This window comes from Myxocyprinus asiaticus, chromosome 49 (assembly GCF_019703515.2).
Source record: "Myxocyprinus asiaticus isolate MX2 ecotype Aquarium Trade chromosome 49, UBuf_Myxa_2, whole genome shotgun sequence".
Classification (NCBI taxonomy): domain Eukaryota; kingdom Metazoa; phylum Chordata; class Actinopteri; order Cypriniformes; family Catostomidae; genus Myxocyprinus; species Myxocyprinus asiaticus.
Genome location: NC_059392.1, coordinates 25,511,739 through 25,539,382, shown reverse-complemented (window position 1 = coordinate 25,539,382; position 27,644 = coordinate 25,511,739). Strand labels below are relative to the sequence as shown.

General features: G+C 38.3%; 2 protein-coding genes across 2 annotated transcripts in view; one reads left to right on the top strand and one right to left on the bottom strand.

Moving 5' to 3' along the window:
- The window catches only part of LOC127438366 (neutrophil cytosol factor 4-like), a 31,814-nt gene extending 9,711 nt beyond the window's left edge, over positions 1-22,103 (bottom strand). Inside the window, exons 1-6 of the mRNA XM_051693905.1 lie at positions 21,922-22,103; positions 19,952-20,036; positions 19,055-19,208; positions 16,219-16,289; positions 9,522-9,649; positions 8,472-8,520 (exon numbers count right to left, since the gene is read on the bottom strand). Of these exons, the coding sequence (XP_051549865.1) occupies positions 8,472-8,520; positions 9,522-9,649; positions 16,219-16,289; positions 19,055-19,208; positions 19,952-20,036; positions 21,922-21,953 (519 nt within the window). The 5' untranslated portion in view covers positions 21,954-22,103. The remainder of the gene's footprint in view (positions 1-8,471; positions 8,521-9,521; positions 9,650-16,218; positions 16,290-19,054; positions 19,209-19,951; positions 20,037-21,921) is intronic.
- Positions 1-27,644, top strand: part of LOC127438368 (parvalbumin-7-like) — a 46,068-nt gene that overhangs the window by 1,839 nt on the left and 16,585 nt on the right. The gene's annotated exons all lie outside the window — the stretch shown is intronic.

Below are 27,644 nucleotides of genomic sequence, written 5' to 3'. Positions count from 1 at the left end.
CCATGGTAAAGCTAAAATGGGATTAAACTATTTTTAATGCCTGAAGATTAATTTAAGTGCTTGAAAGATTTTATTTAAAAATAAATCTTTACCAATATTCTTTACAAAACAGGACACTACTAATTAACACCCTGTCTGCACTGAACAAAAGTAGAATGCTCCCCTTATATATAATGAAGCTGTCTACAACGCAAGTACAACTGCATTTCATTATTGTCATTGTGCAGTGTACGCATACAGAGACAAATTTGAATCTGAATCTGAAGTGTGCGATGTCAACACTATATTAAAAGTTAACAGCAGACAAAATAACACCTTTGTTAAGCAATCTTTCATTATAATGGGCTGCGTTTTCTCTCTTGCCTTGGGTCTATAGGATTATTTTTGATTACATGGTTTAATCAACCAATAAATTAAACAAGACTTGAGAATGTAGTTCTAGTTGCCATAAACACACACACACACACACACACACACACAGCTCTGGGGAAAAGTGACAAAGCAATTTCCTCCCTCTATTTTCCCAGCATAATATATGTGCTTATTAGCCTAGCACTGAGAAAAGCTCTCAGTGTAGCATTAGCGTGTCTTGTGTATACTCCCACAGAGGTTTACTACACTTGCAAAGCAGTGGTATAAAGTCTAAATCTAAATATTTATATATATACACAAATATAAAAGTAGTTTTAGTCACTACAGAGCTCTTTTGCCGCACTTTGTTTGCCACAATTCTCTGATTGGTGGATGTTTTCTCTTAACCCTTTCGCACGTACGATCAAACTGGTGTTATTACACTAGGCTGGGCTCAGACGCGTACATCAAACACGTACATCTCTTTGCTTGACATCATGGGAAAATCAAAAGAAATCAGCCAAGACCTCAGAAAATTTTTTTTGTGGACCTCCACAAGTCTGGTTCATCCTTGGAAGCAATTTCCAAATGCCTGAAGGTACCACATTCATCTGTACAAACAATAGTACACAAGTATAAACACCATGGGACCACACAGTCATCATACCGCTCAGAAGGGAGACGCATTCTGTCTCCTAGAAATTAACATAGTTTGGTGCGAAAAGTGCAAATCAATCCCAGAACAACAGCAAAGGACTTTGTGAAGATGTTGGAGGAAACAGGTAGACAAGTATCTATATCCACATTAAAACGAGTCCTATATCCTGAAAGGCTGCTCAGCAAGGAAGAAGCCACTGCTCCAAAACTGCCATAAACCAGACTACAGTTTGCAAGTGCACATGGGGACAAAGATCTTACTTTCTGGAGAAATGTCCTCTGGTCTGATGAAACAAAAATTGAACTGTTTGGACATGATGACCATCGATATGTTTGGAGGAAAAAATGGTGAGACTTGCAAGCTGAAGAACACCATCCCAACCGTGAAGCATGGGGGTGGCAGCATCATGTTGTGGGGGTGCTTTGCTGCAGGAGGGACTGCTGCACTTCACAAAATAGATGGCATCATGAGGAAGGAAAATTATGTGGATATATTGAAGCAACATCTCAAGACATCAGCCAGGAAATTAAATCTTGGTCACAAATGTGTCTTCCAAATGGACAATGACCCCAAACATACCTCCTAAGTTGTGGCAAAATGTCTTAAGCACAACAAAGTCAAGGTATTGGAGTGACCATCACAAAGCCCTGACCTCAATCTGATAGAACATTTGTGGGCAGAACTGAAAAAGTGTGTGTGAGCAAGGAGGTCTACAAACCTGACTCAGTTACACCAGTTCTGTCTGCAGGAATGGGACAAAATTCCAGCAACTTATTGTGAGAAGCTTGTGGAAGGATACCCAAAACATTTGACCCAAGTTAAACAATTTAAAGGCAATGCTCCCAAATACTAACAAAGTGTATGTAAACTTCTGACCCACTGGGAATGTGATGAAAGAAATAAAAGCTGAAATAAATCATTCTCTCTACTATTATTGTGACATTTCACATTCTTAAAATAAAGTAGTGATCCTAACTGACCTAAGACAGGGAATGTTTTCTACGATTAAATGTCAGGAATTGTGAAAAACTGAGTTTAAATGTATTTGGCTAAGGTGTATGTAAACTTCTGACTTCAACTGTATATAAATATATATACTGTATGTATATATTTTATATATATATATATATATATATATATATATATATATATATATATATATATTACATGTTTATTGTTTGATTGCATAATTTGTTCTATTTACAAGTATTTACATTGATTTGTTGAACACGGGCTTTCTCTTTAAGAAAACCTGAATTTCTGTTAAGAGCGTCTGTAGATGAACGAGAGAGACTCGAATGGCTTTACGTCATGTTTGCAATGCGTGATGAGAATTAAATGATTATTTTTTGTTGTTTTTGATCAACAACTGACTGTAGAGAACAGAAAGGGTATTAAAAGAGACATTATTCAATGACAAATGGGTCGCATGGATCTCGTCTTTGAACACACCGAACAACTTTATAACCAATATCGAGATTGATGCATTGTGAAATTGATATTTTTACCCACCCATAGTTGTTGGTAACACTTAGTGACATGACAACAGCAAAGCGGCTCTGAAGTGGTATTTCATTTACGTAGAAACTCAGCTTAAAATCGGAACCCTTTTTGCAACTTTAGTAGGTATTGAGTCTACATAGCTGAAACCTACAAATTAAGTGCTATAAAGACCTCAGGGCTTGGGCTGCACTCAATATCGAACTAGAGAACTAAAGTAGGTCGAGAACAAACAAAGATAGATCAACTTAAAAAAGGTCTAAAAAAGAATTTAAGAAGAAAGTGTCAGCTATGTTGGCAATATTAGCCAACTAATGATACGAACCACAAAAAAAATACAATAATAAATAGCACAGCACACATATTTAACCCAGCACAAATGCACCAATCAAATTCAAAACTTTTTTTTTTTAATTTTGCAGCTCTCAATTAAAGGGGTCTTTCATAGTTTGGACACATTCAGCGAGTTATTTCAGCAAAGGATCAAAAAGTCACTGAACATACCTAATTAAAGAGCGACTCTGGGGGTCACAAAGCACTCTGGTTTCAATTAAGGAGTCAATGACCTCTGAAATGAGCTCATTAGCACATGGACAGCCAAAAGGGAGGAGAGGGAAGTCTTTTTTTCTACCTAAATGAGTGACCCAATTTGGTTCTCCTCAACTGGGGGACCAGAGCGGGATATAAAGAGAAGAGATCGGTCTCTTGGGCCATGACATTCGTTCGGGAGTCAGACTACAATGGTCACGCTGTATATTTTGCACTGTGGATTTTAAAGAACCTGCTCATATGAGTCATTCAGTTGGGAATCGGACTACACTGGTCATGCAGTATATTTCTCACTGTAGATTCAAAAGAACCCAAGAGTGACCCAATTTGGCTCTCCTCAACTGGGGGACCAGAGCGGGATATTAACAGAAGAGATCGGTCTCTAGGGCCATGACACATGACAAAGGAGTTTAACAAAGGAGGGATGTCAGTTAATAACCTGCCTATTAATGCTTTATAAATGGTGGAAAACAGTTAAAAAGTCATTTATTTGCAAATATAATTGCTGTGAATAATTTGCACCACTCTAAAATGGAATTACTGCTCTTAGTAGCAGATTTCAAAGCACATGTAGGTTATTAATTCTCCTGCAAGCAGCTGTGGTGAACCTGCATAATGTATGCTGAAATCAATACTTCTCTTATATCAGTTCTTAAAAAGTGAAAACTAGATTATCAACTCTGGGACTTTCTACACAAACCATTAGTTCAGACTGGGTGTGAAATGGTTGTTCTTTGGTAAACAGGCAATCAAAATAATGGGCATGTGCAATGTGACATCATTACTATTATATTGTAGATATCTCTACGTGAACTGTTTTTCTAGCACGTATGTTTTCATACATTTGGATAGACACTGACATGTACAATATCAATGTATAGACAGCTTCTGAAACTAAACCCTTTCACAAATGTACAACATTAGAGATGTTTACGAATCTTTTGACATTCAGAAAACATTCCTCCTGTATTTTCCTCTGTTTCGTGCTGTAGATTCAAAAGAACCATCATTAGAGTCATTCGTTCAGGAATCGGACTACACTGGTCACGATGTACTGTATGTATCACGCTGCAGATGTTTGAGAACTCGGTTCCCACCTCTATCTAAAATGTACATTTACATACTACATACAAAACCTAAGAATTTGAAAAAGATCACCTTGGCCTGTGTGCATGCATATAATCAGTAATAACTGACAATGTTTAAAAAAAGGCTCTCCCAAATCACACCTCACAGAAAGCTCATTCCTGTAACAGTATTTTAGCCAAAGTGAAAGACTCTAATGGAAAGTGATCCATTTAAAAAGTATATGCAATCTCTGTTTAATGGCTCTCTCTTACTGTCTAAACTCATTACAGTGATATAGAAGGCTTTGATTTTCAATAAAGCTCCAATCTGATGTCTTATGAGCCACAGGCAATGGCCATACACTTCTCAGAGCTGTCACATGGGAAATGAAGCAGTAGATAACACTTAATCCTTTAAGTTCCTTGCTCAAGGGCCTTATAGTGATAACTCATGAGTCATCTCTTCTGGGCTTCAAACCCACAACCTTTCGGTTTTCCAGCCCAGATATTTACCCACTAAGTCACACCACCCACATATTTGTCGCTTGATTTCCCCATCTTGCTTTCCAAATTTTAGTTGTTCTTTCTGGTGTTATAAGAAAAGTAAAATCTGTCACTTTCTCTCGGCCACACGCGAGCATAAGGCAGGTGTCTTTTCAGCCGCTGTGGTTAGCGTGCTTTGGATCACGTGGTGTAATGTTACTCTCACACGAGCATAGGAAAACAAATGTCCAGCACACCTGCTGCATTCATCTACAGATTCATCTCATCTGCATTCATCTCGGGACCAGGATCATGGGAGAAATCTTTTGAGGAGATGGGTGTGTGTGTAAAGGTCGTAAGGTCAAGGAAAGAAAGGAACATGATCATGAAAAACTACATTTGACTACATTACTAAAAAGGAATGTTGGGTAAGTTATTCACAAAAAAAGTAATCCACTAAAAATGTCAAAATTACTTCTAAAATTGTAATCAGATTGCTTTGATTTAGTAATCACATTACTGATAAGTTTACTTTTAAGTTACTTCCTAAAACACTGTTCTCCCAAAAACAAATGTAAAATATTTATAATTCCACACGTTTCTTACTTTCAATGACTCGTCAGAAAAATATGTAGATATGAACTTAATTCATGCTTTGAATGTATTCTACATAATATCATTTTGGAAATATATGTAACCCAAATAGTTTACTTAAGTCAGTAACTTTAATCTGATTAAAAGCATTTAAAATGTAATGCATTACACTACTTTTTTATTACTAAAAAGTCATTACATTACAGTAACTAAATACTTTGTAATCAGATTACACCCAACACTGCAAGCAAGTGGACCCTGAAGGGAAAAAATTAGCCCAGTTAACAGAACTGTGAGCTCTTTGCACATGCTTTGGCTATGTTTTAAGGTTTTGTAATAGTCAATAAGTGCACATTTTGGATGCACGGAAACTCTCTCCCTCTCTCACACATTCACTTAAACACACACACCTATCTGCCTTTGCCTACAGATGGGCGTGGGAAATAAATCATGTTTGTTTTTGTTGTTGTTTTCTTTATGGTTGCTGCTTTGGTATGAATAGAATGATGGAATGGAGATGCAGGGCTGGTTTTTACAGACCAGTCTGACAGCATCCAGAGAAAGAAAGAGAAAGATGAAGGATGAAACTGACTTATAGATTCAAAGTACTCTGGAGGACAAAGGGAGAGTGATAAAGTAAAGTAAGGTAAGGTGTGAGAAAATGAAAGAAAGTAGTAAGACTGTTGGATAAACTCAAAGGGAAGAGAGGGAGGGAGAACACTGAAAAGAAAGCAGAAAATATATTAAGACAAGGAGAACGATAAGGAGAGAGCCTGAAAGAGCAATGACTGAGAAAAAAAAGAGAGATGTAGGTGGAAGAGAGAGGAGAAGATAAAGCCCTTAAAGGAATAGGTCACCCAAAAAAGACATTTCTGTCCACATTTACTCACCCTCATGTTGTTCCAAACCTGTATGACTTTCTTTTTTCTGTGAAGCACAAAAGGAGAAGTTTAACAGACTATACTGGACACTCTTTTCCATATAATGGAAGTCAAAGGGGACTGGGGCTATCAAGCTCCAAAATGACAGAAAAACACCATTTAAAGTTTCACAAAAGAAGTCCGTATGACATGTGCCCTATATTCCAAGTCTTCTGAAGCCATACGATAGCTTTGTGTGAGGAACAGATTGAAATTCAAGTTGTAATTCAGCTAAAATCTTGCTCTCCGCTGTCTGCATCCACTCAAATAAGTACGCAACCTTTAGAAGCAACACGTCAGGTCAATTACATCATGACGTTGTAACCTCAATGTGACATGACCAATCTTGATTGACGATTGCAGGTCACATGACCCATTGTGACGCAGCAAGTTTACAAATAAATACATTTAAGGTAGTTGTTGTGATTTTGAGCACTACAGCTCCCATCCCCTTTCACTTTCATTATAAGGAAAAGAGTAGCTAGTACATTCTGCTAAGCTTCTCCCTTTGTGTTCCACCGAAGAAAGAAAGTCATATAAGTTTGGAACAGCGTGATGACAGAATTAGCATTTTTAGTAGCACGATTTCTTTAAGAATTGCTCAGAAAAAAAGTTGGATGGAGACTATGATGAAGAAGATGAATATTAATTTGTAAATATACTATGTAACCCAAGTAATGTACTTAAATGTAATTAACTTAAGTCGGTAACTGTAATCTGATTACAAGAATTTAAAATTCTGTTTTTAAAAAATTATAAAAATGTTATTAAAAAAGTAACTGGGGGTCCTGGGTAGCTCAGCGAGTATTGACGCTGACTACCACACCTCGAGTCACGAGTTCGAATACAGGGCGTGTTGAGTGACTCCAGCCAGGTCTCCTAAGCAACCAAATTGGCCCGGTTGCTAGGGAGGGTAGAGTCACATGGGGTAACCTCCTCGTGGTCGCTATAATGTGGTTCTCGCTCTCGGTGGGGTGCGTGGTTAGTTGTGCGTGGATGCCGCAGAGAATAGCATGAAGCCTCCACACGCGCTATGTCTCCGCGGTAACGCGCTCAACAAGCCACGTGATAAGATGCGCGGATTGACGGACTCAGACGCGGAGGCAACTGAGATTCATCCTGGGCACTGAGAGTCACTACGCCACCACGAGGACTTAGAGCGCATTGGGAATTGGGCATTCCAAAATTGGGGAGAAAAGGGGAGATATAATTAATATAAAAAGTAATTATATTACATTAACTAAATACTTTGTAATCTGATTACTCACAACACTGCTAACAAGTGGACCATAAGGGCACAAAATGGCTCAATTAAAACAATCATGAGCTCATTGCTTCAGTTCATCATCTCTTTCTATATCCATAAAAGGGAACATTACAGAATCAGTGTCATGCTGACTTCACTTTAAATCTATCACATTTTCTCCAAGACATGAGTAACCAAAACCACAAAACTACAGTGTGATAGTATCAAATCACCAAACATCATTGCAACAATAACTAGATTTCTACAGTTTCTGAAGAAAATGTGAGTAATGCTTGCCTATGCAAAATTGCCAGAATGCTAGGGGCATTTTGGGTGGGTGCCAGTGCATTGCTATGTGGTTGCAGGGGTGTTCTGAGTGTTTTAAAGCATTGCTATGTGGTTGCTAGGGTGTTCTAAGTGGTTTTTAGGTGGTTAGTTACTAATCTAAGTCATAAAAGCCCACCCCCAAATCTTTCTTATATTCTGGTCCCGAGATATAGCTCAGGAACTTCCTTCAATGAAAGTGTATGGAATTTTTTTTTACCCATTTTATCCCCCGTGAAGCAAAAATCATACATCGGAATCACATAGAAAAGTACTAGCACACCCTTTTAACAAGCCACATGATTTGTGGTGGTATTCATGCCTAGAACAAAATGTGCAGGATAAGTTACGCAACCAAAAAGTAATACTTAGTATATGATCAATAGTAATAGCGATGCCACTAATGACTATGCAACAATCATTATATGTTGGATTTTTGGAAATGACATAGAAACATTTAAAATCTTACTGATAGAGACATTTTTAGGTTCCTAATAAAACAGAGAATACGCAAATGTCAGTGGAGGTATCAGTAAGAAATGTGAGTTGTGGAAAAGTACGAGCCTCCACAAAGTTTTGTGTGTCAAAATCCTCTGACAAAATGTGAGAGTTTTGGAACAACAGTTTGAGTGTTGTGTGTGTGCTTTTTGTAATAACCTCCCGACCAAATGTCAGAGCTTTGTGTGGTTATTGCATGCTTGAGTGTGTATGTGTGTGAGTGTGTAGTATGTAGCGTGTAGGCTGATACTGAGAGCGTTTCTAAGGCAACGCTAATGTACCTCTGCTCTTGGAGCGGAGAGAAGTTCTGTTTTGGGCTTTATGGTTTTCCTAGTAAGAGAGAAGAGACAAAAAAAGAAAGAGCATTGTGAAATTCTAAGATGTGAAAGTCAAACAAACCCAAAGGAAGGTTGCTCTTTCATAGCTCAGTAGACTTAATGCATTTCATAGTTATATTCAACTCAAAGTCTTGGTGGAATAAAACAGACACAAATGAGTCCATTTTTGACATACAGTAAACGTACAGAGCTAAACAATTAATGTGAATAACATAGCTCAGATAATTTAGTCTTTGACTTTTGATTGCATTTCTTGGCAAATCTGAGCACAGTTTGAGACATTGTTAAAATCTAGAGACACAGGTGAGATTACTGGGATGCAGGCAGTGTTGGTTAATAAAGGACTACATGTAATCTGGATTACATATTCAGATTACAAAAATGAAACACTTGTACTTAGACTGCATTACAGTACATTTTTACTCTTTTGGATTACATTGCCTATCAGTCTTGACTATCAAAGAACTCAGGAACTTTCAAAGGACTCGGGGACTGACAAATATCAAATTGTAATCCAGATTACATGTTTAATTTTATGTTACTAATGTTAAATGAAAAGTGTAAATTGAACTTTAATCCACATAATTACACTTATCAAAATATGTAAAAGTAATCTGATAGTAATCCAAAAGTAATCTGATTATTTTAAAGTGTAATCTAAAAGATTACATTAATTATTACAATTTGTAATCTGTACCAGATTACATTTTAGAAGTAATCTGCTCAACACTGAACGCAGGAGACACACTGCAAGTAAAAGTCTCCATTTACTCTCATTGTTGTCTAGGAGAAACAAATAAGATGTTATTTGATTTTCTTCTCTTATGAGAAGAGCTGCTAGATAAAGTAGAACAACTGTAGATTTCATACATTTAAATACTGTATACAACATAAATTAAATGGCATTAGAAGTTAGTAGTACAGCAGCAGTATACTGCAAGTATCCAGTGGAGAGCTGCAAAGAGAAATGAGGCATTGTGGGATGGCTCCTACACTCTGCGTGTGGGGGGCCGCAGGCGGCGCAGGGCCCGGGGGACCAGTTGGCTGTCTGACTCGATTTGATAGAAAAACATTCGTATCAGATCATCCAAGAGAACCCAGGTAGGCAGACACAGCAACCTCTGATAGAAGAAAAAAGACAGATAAATGGAATTTTTAGTATCGGTCATGGAATGGGTTAAAAAATGAGGACTCAGTCGCAGAATGAAATGATGGGCTTTTATTAGAAATCGAAAAATAAACAAAAACCACCCCGTAGGGGAGAAAAGAATTCCAGGAACGGACGCGAACTTGCCAGCAGAGCTGGAGAAGCGGAGCCTCAAGGTCCAGGCTCACAGCAGGAATATCCAGTGATCTGCGGGAGCACAGACAGACAGGACCGAACACCAACACCGGGAGAACATCCACATGTACATTTAAACAATGAACTGGCACAGGACAGAGCACACAGGGAGATTAAATAGGGAAGGAAATGAGGAGGGTAATGAGGGAAGGCAGATGAAGCAAATGAACTAATAACAAGGTAAAAAGGGGGCAGGGTCAGGACGTGAGACAGGAGAGCACATGGAAAACAAACCTGATAGAAGCCATGTGCTCACACCAAACACAATAGACAAGACAGAAGAGCACATGGCGAACGAACACGATCATAGGCCATGTGCTCAAACAAAAAACATAGCACAAAAGACTGACAGAAGAGCACATGGCAAAAGAACCAGATCTGAAGCCATGCACTCACATAGACAAGACATGGAGCATGAGTGTCAGGATCCAGACACCATGCTCCGAACATGAAAAACAAAATAGACTGAGGAGTGCAAGGAAATCAAACCCAAAGCCGTACGCTCACACAGAGATACAGACAAAGACAGAGCACATGGCAATAAGCACTGAGCCATGTGCTCGAAAAAACACGGAACATGGATGTCAGGATCCTGTCGCCAACCAATAAACATGACTGACCAAGGTGACAGGATCCTGACAGTATCAATCTTTTTCCTTGTAAATTAAATGCTATTGACAAGTGTTAAGCTTGATCATCATGAAATCTTATTTACATGATGCTGGTGTTCTCTAATGCAGTCTTGAAGAATTATTTCATGTAGTGACAGCCAACACAGTAAGCTCTGCTCATTTTTAAACATCCTTATTTAGTGGAAGGGGAGGACGATGAGCCTGAATGTTGTTTTGCACGACAGAGGACGGTTTGATCACTCCGTTAGGCTCCATCACACTTAATAATATAATCAGAAAAAGTAATTATGCATAGCCATTGAATAGCGATATTTGTTCAGACACCAACTTCCCTCATAAAAAAGGAAGCAGTTCCTATATATTAACTCACCATCTTAACCAACAGCCAGGTACAGCATCCCACATTTTTTCCTTTGTTAATTAATTCTTATACAATGTTGAGGGCAAAAGAGCACTTTAATATAAGTGTATCTGAATGCAAAACTGAGGTCAGTTCTGAATTTACCGAGCACACGTGCTGTTGCGTGCATTTGTTTGCATTTGGCAGAAAACTCAGCTGTATGTGTGTTTTTATCATTTAAAACTACAGTATACTACAAGTCATAGCCTTAAACAACAAAAAATAAAACTGCACTTTTATATACTATTACAGCAGGTCTAAAGGGTTAACAGCAATATTTTTGTAATTAACTTTTTTTTTTATTAAATCATACAATAACAATGTGTAGAGCTGAGGAGGGCGGGGCCGGGATGGAATGAGACACACCCGGTCCCCAATCAGCCTGATGGGGTGCGCGAGGGATAAAGGCGGCCGGGGACGACAGTTCGAGAGAGAGAGAATTGCAGGCAGCTGTACTGTGTGGTTTTTGGTTGTGTGTTTGTTTAAGTTGTTTATTAAATTATTATTTAAGTTGTCAAGCCGGTTCTCGCCTCCTCCTTTCCACTGCACCCCCTTACACAATGAAATGCAAAACATATATATATATATATATATATATATAATCAACATTTAAAATCCCCAAATACTTAATGCCCTGTTTGGGCCACTGGAAGGCACACGGCTGAAAAGCCGTTACTGGACAGTACGCTGTCAGAGCCAAAGCTTCGGATTTAGACCAATTGACTTTGTATCCTGAGAACTTGGAAAAGTTAATAATTCTGTGGAGGCAAGGCACAGATCTAGTAGGTTCAGAGACAAATAATAAAAAATCATCTGCGTAAAGCAGAAGCTTATGCGCCACATCTCCCGCCGTCACCCCTGGAAAATCATCCTCCCCCCTTATCGCGGCTGCTAATGGTTCCAGGGCAAGACAGAACAATAATGGGGAAAGAGGGCAACCCTGCCGGGTGCCCCTATCCAGAGTAAAATAATCTGAAATTAATCCATTTGTTTGTACCGCTGCTACAGGGTGTCTATAAAGTAACTTAATCCAACCAATATATGTACTCCCGAACCCATATATTTCCCAAATCTTAAAAAGATAATCCCATTCTACCATATCAAATGCCTTTTCAGCGTCAAGCGAGATGACAGCGACCGAAGATTGATCATTCGCTACTGACCACATGATATTGATGAGACGCCTGATGTTATCAGAAGAGCTACGGCCCCGAATAAATCCCACCTGATCTATATGTATAAGAGATGTCATAACCTTACTTAATCGGTTAGCCAAAATTTTTACATCTAGTTGGATCAGGGAGATTGTACGGTAACTCTTACACTCACTTGGATCTTTGTCCTTTTTAAGAATCAGACTGATCCGGGCTTGTGTCATGGTTGGAGGAAGCTTTTCATGATTCAGTATGAACTTCTAACAAAAGTGTTCTGTAGCATAAGATCTAAAAAATTCAGCGGCAAAACCATCTGGCCCCGAAGCCTTGCCAGTAGGTAGGGACTTAATTACCTCATCAGGCTCCCCCAAGGTTATCTCAGAATCAAGAGGGATCTCTGAATCTCTGCTTTATATCTTTATATCTAGCCAAAAGCTTCCCTGCTTTGTCCCCCGACTCCAAGTATGACTGTCTTGCCCTGAATAACCAAAACTCCACTTTCTGCGACAAAATAGTATTATATCTATATTTCAATCAGGTCTATTCTCTGAGGCCATGACATACGGTGCTTCAGCTCTGCCTCTGCACTTTTAATATTCTCTTCCAACTCCACAAGTTCTCGTGCTTTGGATTTTTTGATGAATGAGGCATACTGTATGATCCGGCCCCTAAGAAACGCTTTAAGTGCCTCCCAAGCTGTGCCCACAGTGGATACTGAGGACCAGTTGATCTCCTTTTAAACATTGATTTCAGCCTTTTAACATTTGCTGGAAATCAGGATTTTGCAAAAGGGATACATTAAGGCGCCAACTATATGATTTCTTTTTCTCTATATGTGGCATCACCTCTAAACTCACCAGGGCGTGATCCGAGACTAAAATGTTTCCAATTGAGCAATCAACAACAGATGAAATGAGGGATTTGGATATAAAAAAAATTTTTTAAAAAATCTATTCTAGAATAAATCTTATGGACTGATGAAAAAATTTAAAGTCTCTAGCAGATGGGTTCAAACGTCTCCAAATATCTGTAAGACCAAGATTTTTTACATATCCTGTGAAGCGTCAATGTTGCTATAGGGAGTTTACACACTTTTGCTTCACTATGATCAATGACTGAGTCCATCAAAAGATTAAAGTCTCCTCCCAAAATTATATCATGAGGGATGCCAGCGGCTTGCAACATCCCTTCAAGATCTATAAAAAAAGCCCTGATCATCAGTGTTAGGTGCGTAAATATTAGCCAAAATCAGACTTTTCCCCTAAATTTCTGCTAAAACAATAATGACTCTTCCTAATTTATCATTAAACTGTTCGAGACATTTGAATTGTAAATGTTTATTTATCAATATAATGACTCCCTTGCTCTTACTTGAGCCAACACAAAAGAAAACATGTCCACCCCATATCTTCCCAAAGGGTTAACAGCAATATCGAATACAGTGTCGGTGAACACCTGCAACTGCGTGCATTATAAGCACTAATTTAGCTTTTTGTTGGCAAATATACAGTATATGACACATTTTTAACTTGTGAACACCTTTAAAGATAAACAACAGGGAAATCCATCCAGTGTGTATCATTAAAACAATTACACAGTTCTTAACATGGAAATGTTTCTGGTGGACAAAAAATACAAAATTTTTTAGTATATCCCAATTCTAACTGCATTCATTACAGTTGTAAAAATAGCTATTTTTTATGTTATAGAGCTACCAAATTAATGAAATTTTGCATGTTACCTCAGAATGTTCTTTTGTGCATGTGTACTGTTTTGTTACATTTGACAAATTGTGCTCACATGATATGGGTCAATTAGTCATTATGGGCCACAGTCCAAGATGTATATTATTTGCTTAAATCTTTGGAATGATTTGACATATAAAAATTCTTTTGACAACTTTTTGTCAGGAGGGTCTGTAGATGATTAAAACAAAATTTTTAAAAAAATCTTGCAGAAATGGAAATCCATGTGACCATATCATTTGTGTGCACTGAAGGATTTGTAGAAACTAAAAATATATATTCTAGCCTATACAGTTCTGGAAGTATTAGCAAAAGTGCTAATTATCTTATTTTAGCACCACTGCTTATGCATAAGTTTAATTTCCATCAGCCAACACAAGTTATTAGGTGCTGAAATTTAATTGGCTGCTGGTTGCCATTTTTGTTGATTTGTCGAATCGATTTGTTAATGATATGTAAGCACTTGAACCAAATAAGGTGCATATTTATTTTGAACTTAGTCGACCAAACGACTTTACAATGAGTTATGGCAGTTGTTTTAGTTGTAGCGCCCCCTAGAGGCAGAACTGAACGAAAATGTGCATGCATCCTCAACATGGCCTGTTGACTATGTGTACCGGGTTTTGTTAAGTTTGGCCTTTGTGTTGAGTAGATATTGATCAATGAATCAAATTGCGTTCAACCGAAGAAATTGTTTCGCTAATATCTCCGTGACGATTTGACATATCAAAGTTCTTTTGATAACATTTTGTCAGGAGGGTCTGTTGATGATGGCTGCATCCGAAACCAAAGGTAGCTGTCTTGTTGCCTCGCTGCCCTATAAGTCAATAACTCAATAGACAGCGTTTGCGTACGAAAGTACCTCCAGAAACTGGTTTTGGACAGGCTACTGAGCCAGCATAATGTCACATTGTTGCTAGAATACCAGCAACTGATTATCGCTATCTGATGTCCACTAAAGTTAAACACTACTTCATTCATCCAACCGAACCACAATGGTCTTATAATGTAGAACAAAATCAAGAGTTTTTGAGAAAAAGAAGTGTATATTTCATAACTACAATACTAATTTCTCGCAAGAAATGGAATCAAAAGTTGGAAAAAGTGGGGAAAAAACTGGCTATTAACCGCCTCTTCGGCTGGCATTTTTTTCCTTCAGCTCAACTGCCGTGGATCCACGCGCACAGTATTGTGGGATTTCATGGGCAGCGGAGGATACATCTATGCTGCCTTCAAAAATGTATCAGATGAAGGTATCTCAGTAGACAGGATGTGACAAACATTGGATTCGGACGTGCCTTGATCCCTTCCTACCTCCGTATACCGCCTACGGAGGCAGCATTTTCCTGGTTTCGGATGCAGCCGATGTATACCAATTTTCATGGAAAATGCAACAGTACTTATTATAGCGCCACCTAGGGGTGGACGGGTGTGTGTACGGATGCCTGGGGGAGATTTTGGACCATCCTGACACATTTTGTGTCTCTAGGGCTTACAGTTTTTGCAGCATATACTTTTACCCATATACTTTTAGGGCAGAAAAAGAAGAAGAAGAAGAAGAAGAATAAAAAGAAAATCTTAACAAATAGGGTTCCAGCACCTTTGGTCATATTAGCTGGATAGCAAGCTAGCTAGCGGCTACCAAGCCTCTGGTTTACCTGACAACAGGGCGAGGTAGCTGCTAGCCAGCTAAAACTTCCTAACCAGCTGATTTTATGACTGTGATTCAGTTAGCTAGTTGTGTGTATAACTGCTTGTGATTTTAGTGACACGTTCCTGATGTGATTGTCTATATGTAGAACATAGTCAAAATATAGAGAATTACTCAAAAGTTTATCATCAATATCGAGGATTTCTTTTTTTTGATATATATCGATTTTGTTTTATCGCCCAGCCCTAGTCCCACCTCTAACTCACGTCATTGATCGAGTCAATGTTTCTGTGTCTGGCTGGTCGGGATGTTCAAACAAACAGCAATGTGCCACAGTGTTTTCATGTTTTGAGGAAATTAACCCAATGAATAGCTTATTTATAGTTATCTTTGCATATTAAAATGGGGTAGGACAAAGTATTTTAATATCGAAACAATTACAGACATCCCCTTTAAGACAAACTAATATTGTTTCCATTGAAGCTCATATTTGCATTCATAAAAGTCTGTCAACTCAACAGTGATTTCACAAGATTGAAATTAAATCTAAAACTGAAAAAGATCAGTTCAGTGACTCAGGATGCACAAAAAGAGAACTAACGAAAAAGTGAACTGCTTTTTTTTCTGGTAATTCATCACTGTTTGCACTGCATAGTTTACAACAACCGAAACACATGAGCCCAACAATTTCCAAACGCTATTCCCACCAACACAACATGACCATGAAACAACAGAAAACATTTGTGACATTTCCAGACTGACTCACCTTCATGTAATTATTGAGCTCTGGGATTCTGCTCTCTGCGATCTCCTTTTTGTTTCCCATAAACACTTTTCCTGTAGCAAAACAATGAGATGAACAAATGGCATAAACGATTAAACAAGTAGCCTAGCTACGTCTCGAAACAAATTAGGTCATAATCAAAACAATGAAAAGCTAGCCAGAGGTTCGCTAGCATCCTCTAATTAGCACTTGCCGTAGTATGAGCCCAAATATTACAGTAAATTGCTTTCTCATTTCTATTTTTTGATTTCACCCAATGGAAATTTTAATAATGTGATGCATGAGGCCTCAGCACATTGGACAATGACCGCCAGAGGGAAATTATTTTATGATATTTCTCTACAGCACTTTGGGGATCGTGGGGCGTTCTGTTCATTGGAACGACTGCAGCTAAATAAAATTTTACCACCATTTTAATGGCTATGTAATAATTCCCTCTTCAATTCCCTTCTGTCTTAAATAAATCTCTTTGCATTTCTCACCCCTTTCTCTTTATTCGTTCTCAAGCTATCTTTAATTTCAAATGGATTTGGCTGCTGTTTCCCGTAAGCTTTATTATAAACTTGCACACTAAATAAGTGCCTGAGGGGTCAAAGAGATGTACGACCAATGCAAGGAGACATCCCTTTATACCACAACAGAGCAGACAATGCTAATGCCCTCAAATATACTTAGCAATTATCTTCCTAGTGCATAATATTGCATAATCATTTTACACACTGTGCCGAGAAATCATTTGTCATGAAGAGTGAAACGTTCAATGCAAATTTTTTTATATAATTAGCCTTCATTTCACTTCAATCCCAGGGATGCCGGTTTAGCTGGCACTTTGAAGAAGCTTCGGTGAAGTCACGGAAAGCTACTGAGGACCGTCGGCTCGAGGTCTTTACGTGGCCTCAATGCAACAGTGGGAAGTGTGCCAAAAAACAAGCTCACCTTCCTACTAAATTGAATTATACACATACTCGTCTGGTCAAAGACAGAGAAGAGGACAGACACAGACTATGAGTAAGAGAGAGTCAGAGAAAGGCAGATTAGACAAAGTATGAGAGAAAATGTTCATGAGGTTAAAGAATGGAGCGAAAGCAACAAGTAAGGAAAACTAGGGCAGTCAATTGTAATTAAATTAATGAATCATAACATTACAAACGTTGATTTGAAGCAAAAACTTATTTAAAAACCGCACAAAAAGACAAAGGTACAAGACTTCTTTAATGAGGGAATGAACTACAATCCCATGAAGCAAATGACATAATCAAATTGAAAACAATGGAAAAATATAAAGCTATTGATTTAAAGTTGTTGATTATAAGTATATAAACAATATGTTGGAAGTTTATAGCAAAATATCTAGATATATACGTAGTATATATGTAAATAAGTAGTTTTGGTCACTGCAGAGCTCTTTTGGCGCACTTTGTTTGCCGCAGTTCTCTGATTGGTGGATGATTTCTCTCTTTAGGATCATGGGTATTGTAGATCTTCATGAGGAATTCTGCTATTAAACACGTTTTAAAAAAAATAAAGACTTAATAACACGGACTCATGGCTTCAAAAGAAGTATATACCATTGATTAACAGCCTCAGAGCTTACGGTAGGTCTGTCTTTAACGGTTTACAAGTTATCATTTAAAATCAGTTCCCCTATGGAGAAAATGAATTGAATCTTTACTTCAGGAACCAAACTGTTGTGCTCCGTTACTTCTAGCATCAGAAACTGCAAAATGCTAACTCAGCTGACAGACAAGAAAGGCTCATACATTTGATGCCTTTCAATCACACTTGAACCTAACTAGCATGAAAACTGTATATCTTTGTCAGCCTAGTCTCATTACTATAACTACATTAATGCACGTGCCACTTTCTAGGTTTTGCTGCATGTTTCCTGGTAAAAATGAACACTAGAGGCGCTACAACAACTGTGCGTTTTATTCACTTACACACAAAGCACAGGTGCTATGGCTGTTTATGACTTTATAAACACTTATTTTTTGTTCTGTTCTCACACCCTGCTATGTTATTGTATCAAAGCACTTTTACTCTAACGCATCATTTGAAAAACTATAAATTTTAACACTTGTATTACAGACTCACCTACATTTACACACTTTTTCCAACATGATTAGCTTCCACAGTAGCTCACCTGATAGAGTTGAGGGGTTACCTCCCCCCTCCATATGCCCCTACTCATTAAAGCATCCATCTATTATTCCCCTTAAAATCCTTGTCTGATTACAACACCATTTCACTCTCTTTTGGCACCCCCCGCTGGACATTTCACTGGGAAAATGCAGCCAAACGTGTTATGAAGCATGTAAATTTGGTTTGCAAAAATGTTACCATTGTCACATAATTTGATCTTTGTGTGTGATGTCTGGTAAATAAAGAGAAAGTAGATGAGGACAGGAAGAGCCAGAGAGTGATGTCAGTCTTCTGGGAGTGATGTCTAAACGATGCAAATATCTAAACAAAGCAAAGTCAACACTGTCCTCACTCTTTCTTGTTCTTTCTCCTTCCCTCCAGTAAGGATACATGTTTTTGATTTCAAACACATAAACTGAGCTCTAGTTAATCAGTAACTCTGTGGGAAACACTGCCCAGACTTCAAAGGGCGAATTCCATCCAGGGAGTGAACTTTGACTTTGGTGCAACACCAGTGAAGAGAATCGGGATAAATTGACTACACTTGACTACAATGTCAAAATAAAAATACCACATTTACCCTGACTAAGATCCATGAGAGTGAACCTAGGTGTCCCCAGGGCTTTACAAATCTGTTTTGTAGCTATGGCTGTGTGGTAGCTGCTTAGTCACAGACCTGGCAGGGTAGGTAGTTGGCAGGTGTAGTGTCCCTTCTGGGATTCAGGGCAGTACTTCAGCTCCAGACTCTGGTGCAGAGCGAAGAACTGCCGATATCGCCGGTAGATCAGGTACTTACTGCCACCTTTAGTCTTCACCTCAATCACAAACATCTGCGAGAAGGCGATAAAGAACACATGAAGGTCAAAGACTTGGTGTGTAGGCACACGTTTAAGGAATAGTCGACCCAATCACACAAGAATTTGTTACAGTAGTATGAAGTGGCTAATTCGTACCATTTCATAGTTCATTTGTACAAAATCTTAGGAGTTATACACCCACCAATGTGAGAAGCTTCCCTCGTGATCTTGTAGTTCCTGATAGTTCCTTTTTTCATAACTTTATTCCCTAACCCAAACCCCATTTCTAAACCTAACCATAAATCGTAAACATAACCATGGTGTTAATGTTAAAAGGTCTAATGTCTAATACAGAAGAAAGTGACACCTTCCGGTTACAAGCGCGTTTGTGAAGTGTATGCAAATGGTTGATTTATTAGTCGTCAGTTTTCATACGAAGAAAGTTGTACAAATTGTTACGAATTCGCCACCTCGTAATATTGTGACGAATTCTCATGAAACTCTGTTGGGAATAGTTCACCCAAAAATGAATATTCAGAGCAATTGAGCACCCTAATGTTCTACCAAAAAACATGACATTCTTTTTTCCATAACACATAACTCAGACTGACATTTTACAGTTATCTTTAAACATAATCTTTTAAAGTTGTATACTGTTTGGTTAAAAATTAGCCACTGTTAATAGGCAGACTCTAGGGTACAGGTAATTAATAAAAGACAAGTAGACAAGTGGAAAGGTCAACTACAGGTGATCAAAAGGTCTGGGGAAAACTCACATAGTAAACAATGAAGCCTTTCTTCTCCTCAATATCAGCAATCTTTGCAGTGACCGGGATGTTGTCTGGAAGCTGGTCGAAATCACTGAAAGGTGAAAAAAATAAACAAAATATATATATATATAGTTTTTTTTTTTTTTACAAGAATTTCAAGGTGTTCTTAGGGTTACTCCATTTGACCTGAACAAAATATGTTTTTAAAAAAATTTTAAAACATATTTTTAAGGTAAAAAAAACAAACATATATATATATATATGATTTTGTTTATTTTTTCATACATTTGATCCCCTTTCAGACAACAACATTTTTTAAAACATATTTTTTTCAGGTCAAATGGAGTAACCCTAAGAACACCTTGAAATTCTTGTAAAAAAATAAACATATATATATATATATATACACACCGATCAGCCACAACATTAAAACCACCTGCCTAATGTCGTGTAGAACCCCTCAGAATATCAGCTTTGACCCGCTGAGGCATGGACTCTATAAGACCCCTGAAGGTGTCCTGTGGTATCTGGCACCAAGACATTAGCAGCAGATCCTTTAAGTCCTGTAAGTTGTGAGGTGGGGCCTCCATGGATTAGACTTGTTGGTCCAGCACATCCCACAGATGCCCAATCAGATTGAGATCTGGGGAATTTGGAGGCCAGGGCAACACCTTGAACTCTTCATCATGTTCCTCAAACCATTCCTAAACAATGTGTGCAGTGTGGCAGGGCGCATTATCCTGCTGAAAGAGGCCACAGCCATCAGGGAATACCATTGCCATGAAGGGGTGTACCTGGTCTGCAACAATCTTTAGGAAGGTGGTACGTGTCAAACTAACATGCACATGAATGCTACGACCCAAGGTTTCCCAGCAGAACATTGCCTCCGCCGGCTTGCCATCTTCCCATGGTGCATCCTGCTGCCATCTCTTCCCCAGGTAAATGACGCACAAGGCCGTCCACATGATCTAAAAGAAAATGTGATTCATCAGACCAGGCCACCTTATTCCATTGCTCCATGGTCCAGTTCTGACGCTCACATGCCCATTGACAGGTCTGCGGCTACACAGCCCCATATGCAGCAAGCTGTGATGCACTGTGTGTTCTGACACCGTTCTGTCATGGCCAGCATTACATTTTTCAGCAATTTGTGCTACAGTAGCTTTTCTGTGGGATCGGACCAGACGGGCTAGCCTTAGCTCCCCACACGCATCAATGAGTGCCCATGACCCTGTCACCGGTTCACCAGTTGTCCTTCCTTGGTCCACTTTTGGAAGGTACTAACCACTGCATACCGAGAACACCCCACAAGACCTGCTGTTTTGGAGATGCTCTGATCCAGTCGTCTAGTCATCACAATTTGGCCCTTGTCAAAGTCACTCAGATCCTTACGCTTGCCCATTTTCCCAGCTTCCAACACATGAAATTTAAGAACTGACTGTTCACTTGCTATGACAGGTGCCAAGATAATAAATGTTATTCACTTCACCTGTCAGTGGTTTTAATGTTGTGGCTGATCAGTGTGTGTGTGTGTATATATATATATATATCCTTAAAAATATGTTTTTAAAACTTAAAAAAAAAAAAATTTAATTTGTGAAGACTCTCATGTATCCAAGGTGCAAGAAAAGTATTTAATACCTTTTACTTGATTCTCCATTGGATTAATCGTTTCTTTGTAAATGAACAAATCAAAATCTAAATAGTAGTTTAATATAGTGGTATAGTAGTTGTATAGTAGGCTATAGCCTACTGCTTGTACTAGCCTATTCTTGTTTGTAAGTCACTCTGAGTAAGCGAATGCAAGTGCAGTATAGTAAAGTACAGTAGGCTATATAGTAGGGTATTGTATAGTAATTAAAGTAGAACAAAATATATTGCATAGTTAAGAAACTGCGACCATACACAAATGAAACAGGAATGGCTGTTCTGAAATCATGAATATTCATGAGTAAATATATAATGATTCCGCTCACCTTTCATTGCGCAGTTGTTGCGGGAGAGACATCGTGGATGATGCGGAGATTCAGAGATCTTCAGACGGACAGACAGACAGACAGGACAGAAGCAGAGAGACAGAGAAGTTCAGTGAAGTGGAAGTGAAGCTGCTGGTGGTTTTCTGAGGCGGGTTCAAAGTTGAACATAAACTGTATCACTGAAGAACTGAAAAAGTCCCGATGGCAGGTGCTACAACACAAGAGGATGACCGGGGGTTGGGGGGGGGGGGGTTCACACTGGACGTTTTTGCGTCTAAAAAACAGCTAGACAGCACGCAACGGAATTGAACCGAACGCAACTAAAAGCTGAACTGTTTTTAACTTGTCACGCCGTCTTAAAAACACTCAACGAGACCCGAAGACGTCCACGCAGACGGAACGCAAGAACGCTGTAGTGTGAACGCCCCTTAAACTTTATACAGACTGCGATGTGTCCTAAAGCCATGAGAATGAAAGTGACAGGTAGAAAAAAAATATATACATATATAAAGGCGTTTAAAACTATCTCAACCCTGAGTGCTTTGTTTATGGGTCATTATTAAAATATGGTGACAAACAGGTCCCTTGACTTCTTAGTCATGAAAAAGATTTCAAATAGTCAAGAAACCCTATTTAAAGGCATCATTCTATAATCTAACCTTTTATTAAATAAAAGGGTTTGACTCTATATTGTTTCACACATTGTTTAGAAAATATATTATAATTTTTCAATTCCCTGAAAAAATAAAAATAAAATAAAAAACACTGTCCCCCTCATCTAGTACACCAATTCTATGACATTTACAGTTATTTATGTGTTTAATTTTTACTCATTTTGTTTTCTCAGGTTCAGCATTACTGCAAGGCATAACAAAATAAATAATTAATAATTAAAATAATTAAAAAATGATGTTTGTCCCTTGATGCCATGTCATTGGTGTTATCAGTGTTAAAACTTTGTATTTAGAAATGACAAAAACTTGTGGAAAAGAACTTCCAAGATCAAAGTTTACTGGAAGAAGATAATGAATTCCCCACTATGTTGAAAAAGTTATTAGTTTACATTTTCACTGTAATTCTTTCACATGGTTCATTTAAATATGTCATTGGTTATACATTGTTTAATGTCCATGTAAAATAAAAAATAAAAATGGATTTAATGGTACGATTGAATGATTTTAGTCTGATCAGTGGTGTTCTGTGATGCTACACTAATAATAGCTTAATTCAACTGTGAACAGTGGTTCCATGTGTTTGAACTGAGTTTTCTTGACTGAAAATTACTATGTAATCTTAACACAAACACGTTGGACTTTCACTGACACCTAGTGGTGTGGATGCAGCATAACACAAACAATAGTTTTCAGTTACAGATGCCATTGCAGACATGTACTGTTCACAGTAAGCCATGACTAATTTAATCTATGAGTGAAAGTGTCCAATAACAGGACGGATACTGAGAGTAGTATTCAGCTGGTCATGTGATCATAACATGGCCGCCCCCATGAGGAGACCCTCTCCATGTAGAATAAAGCAGCTTTTATAAGGTTACTGATATGACTGGAGTCTTCATTTTAATGTGAGTGATCATGATTTGATACATATGTTTCAAAATGACTATTCATTTATTTTGGAGTAAAACTTTTTTAGTCAGGAAAAAATGACTGAGTGAACCTTTAAGTAAATCAAACAAGCAGCAAATATATATATATATATTTGATTTTTTATAGTTTTATTTTTTATTTATTTGTGTGTGTGTGTGTGTATTGGCACCATCTTAGAAAATTAATCTTTTAAGAGAATATTGTGAAACCAAAATGTAATAATTAAATTAATAATACAAAAAAATTAGTTAGGGGCCAATAACACCAAATGCATAATTCTGCTATAACAGCTAGATGTAGCTCCATGAACAGAGCAGAATAAGGTGTATTGAGATGGAATTTAAATTATTATTATTATTATTATTATTATTATTATTTGAAGCTCTTTTTAAGCTGACATGGTACCTAAAAATGCGGCGCTCCTGTGTTTCCCTGCTTTCGGCCCAAGACAGTTAGGATAGGCTCCAGCACTACCCGTGAACCTATATAGGACAAGCGGCTATAGAAGACGGATGGATTTAGGGAACATCACCAGAATAAACCGATAGTAAAAGGATTGAAAGTGCAGTGGTAACGACTGACCGCTAGGGGGCACCAAACCAAACTGGGAACATGCAGATTTACAAAGTGACAAACAAACATTGATACATTTTCCTTAAAGTTCTCATTACATTTATGTGTAACAGCTCTATATCTGTAATCATTGATCAAATATATTTAATAAGCATTCTTCTGTCCAGGCCCACCATCTCTGGAGTCATTTTGTGTTATAGTGTATTGCACTGTAATATCCCTCTGTAAATGTACTTCTAAGGTCTCTTAAGCCTGGGAATGTCAACAGTGTGAAGGCAGTTTGAGTTTTAATCCAAGAGGGTGAACCTTACAATGTTGCAATCACATACGTACACACACATAGACACTACATTTTAGTTCAAGGTCACAGCAGCTGTGTTTTTGTTTTTTTGTTTTTTCTCCTTTCAGCTCCCGGGATCGTGTGTGAGATGCTGTGTGTGTGAGGTTTCACATTGCAACTTCAGTGAGAAATAGTGACAGTGTCATGGTCTCAATTCAAGGCCAGAGGCCAATACCACGCTCAGAAAACTAAACCTACAGGTTACATACATGCCTGTGTTTACTGTTCACACATATGTTGTCAGAGAATGAGCAGAAAAGAGTGTAAAAACTTGCTTCTTCGAATCCGTACACTGTTACGGAAAATGTTACATTCCTTGGGGCCATTCACACAGGACACTTTCTTGTGTTTCATCTGTGCTATTTTTTAATTGTTGGTCTATTGACACATGCGTCATTGAGACATCTTTAGCCGCTGTATTGCATATAGCTGTTTTTTATCGTCTCACGCCATAAAAGCAGCATACTTAAGATGCCATGTTAAAAGTTAAAACTATTTTGTGTCATTTTTTCTCCTATCCCTGCTTAATATGCTGAAACAACTGAAGAGATGATTACGTAATCTGTCTGTAGTTTGTAGGTTGAAGGGTCGTTCCAACTGAAAGTAAGAAATTGAATCTTTTCACGAAGTTCCCTTGCATAAGACTGTTAGCGGATGGTATATTCATACACTAATGCCATACTCTCTTCAGAGTACTCACTTCAAGTGTTCTTCCCTTCGGAGTGAGTAGGGCATAGGGATGCTCAATTTCGATTGGAATTCATCTCGTGTTGAAACCAGGAAATAATCTTGTTTGCACTTTAATCAGTGACGAGCGCAAATCTGAGGTTCCGTTTTCATTACATCCTTTACAGCTAAAAATAACTCACTTTACAACTCGATTTTGGCGCCCCTCTGTGGACATTTCACCTGGAGACTGGAGCTCACATGTGCCCTGAGAAGGGTATAGCTGCAGGCATTGTTCTAAAAAGGGGAGTGAGCTCCAAATCACCATTGAAGATATAGGGAGCCCCTAACCTAACCCTTTCCCTAAACTTAACTGTGAGTGGAAGTGACGCCCCCTTTTGGAGCTGGCGCAACTGCCTTTCGGAGTAATCCTGCCACCTTTTGGAGTACCCCGCCCTCTTTTGGAGATTCTGCCCCCATTTGGAAGTCTCCGGCCTGCAGCTATACCTACTTGCGTGAACTTACATTTAAAAACACTTCCCGCTTCTGCCACTGGGGGCAGTACTTCGAACTCCAGTAAGCACAGACTGAGTTTAGCTCAAGAAAAGTCAACCTACCGTTTCCGAAGTAACTGAGATCCGTCTGTAACTATAGACAAACCCTGCCCCTAACAGAAAACATTTAGCATTTTTAGAATAATTTGTTTTTTTTTTTTTTTTTTTTTGTATGGCTCATTTTTCAAAATAAGGATGTCCCAAAATGTCCCTAAAGGGAGATTTTGTCCAATTTACATACATATGCAAGTATACACACACAGCTGCCGGCACTCCACAGCACCTGTTCTCTTGTGTAATAATCCACCTGCTGTGGGCCTCAGACGGCACCTTCTGACAGACTCTATCAACAACAGATTCTGCTGATCACTGCAAATCGGCATTTCATTCTGGAAATATGGAATTTACTAGCTAACCTATCTTTTTGCTTGGCTTTGAGTCCCAGTTTGTTTATACTATACACTAACAGTATGTACTTCGTTGGAGTAAAATGAGTATGTAGAAAGATAGTACACCATACTGGGACACACTATCACTATCGTCATATAATTGCATCTGGATACCCCTAGACGGACCCCCCTTGTCACGTACAGTCACAAACTCCTCCTCTTGCACAATGGTTTGTAGGTAATATTCAACCAAATGCACTTACCACACCTTGAAAAAGATATAAAAGTCCCTCCTTTTTAAAAAAAAAAAAAAAAAGAAAAGAAATTTGGGTTACAGTGAGGTACTTAAAATGGGAATGAAGGGGGCAAAATCCATAAACGTTATGGGCGGGGGGGTGGTCTTCAGTTCGATACAACTGAACAGTTGCACTTGTGTCACTCACTCCTCACTGTGGAGTAAAACAGTACCAAAAAGTACAATGGTTCTACCATGTAAAAAATCATGTAATGCGAATGTTGTTACCATACGCTACCCTGGTGTATATATGAAAGTACCATGGTATTACTATCTGAAGTCATCCCTGTACCATGGTATCACCACAGTACTTTTTCTAACCGACCAATCACTATCTTCATCCTCCCCGCTGGGTCCTCTCATCACTCCTTATTTATTAGCAGAAGGACAGTCCATTTGCAGATCAGTTTTCGGTCTATTTATACCTGTATCACTCTGTCTTTCTTTCTGCCTCTGTTTTTCCGTCTCTCCTCCACAGCTCCATCTGTGTGTATGTGTTTGTGTAGGTATTGCTGAGGCAGAGTAATGTAATAGTGCATTAGAAATAGTGAAACACTCTTGCATGATGAGAAAACAGAGGGTCAAACAGTACAGGAAGGGAGGATCTCAGTCATGTGGTCAGGATCAAGCTACAGTGACAGTAAGCCTATGTCTGAAGTGCTGTGTTAAAAGGGAATCCTGGAGAGAAGGACTTCTTGGGACTCCTTTTTGATTTTTTCATAAAATATCTCAAACACAACACTCTACCTGTATATTATTAAAATTGACACATAAAAAGGAATAGTTCAATCAAAAATAGAAATTCTGTCATTGTTTACTCACCCGTTCCAAACCTGTATGCTGTTATATTTTCTGTGTAAAACAAAAGTAGAAATTTTGAAGGATATTAATATAAACATGCAAAAGAAAGAAAATATTGTTAGCTCAGTATAAATACAATAGAAGTCAATGTAAAGTCCCCACTATGATAGAGAAACAAAAGTGTGTGTGTGTGTGTGTGTGTGTGTGTGTGTGTGTGTGAATGTGGTGAGTATTTTTACATCGGCTAACTGAGATGACAGGACTGAGTGCCACTTTCTAAGGTTCCAAAGAGAAACTGCTGAGAGGTGCAAGATGAGACACACACACACTTATTCACCTTCATGTCTATATAAATCCAGAGGCAACATTGTGACCAAATCTTGTAAAAGGTACATTATATATAAAGTATACACAATAATAAATGCTTAAACACACACAGAGCCTCTGATTATCACACCATATATCCACAGATCCCTGACAATGTCAGAGTGTCTAGATGAA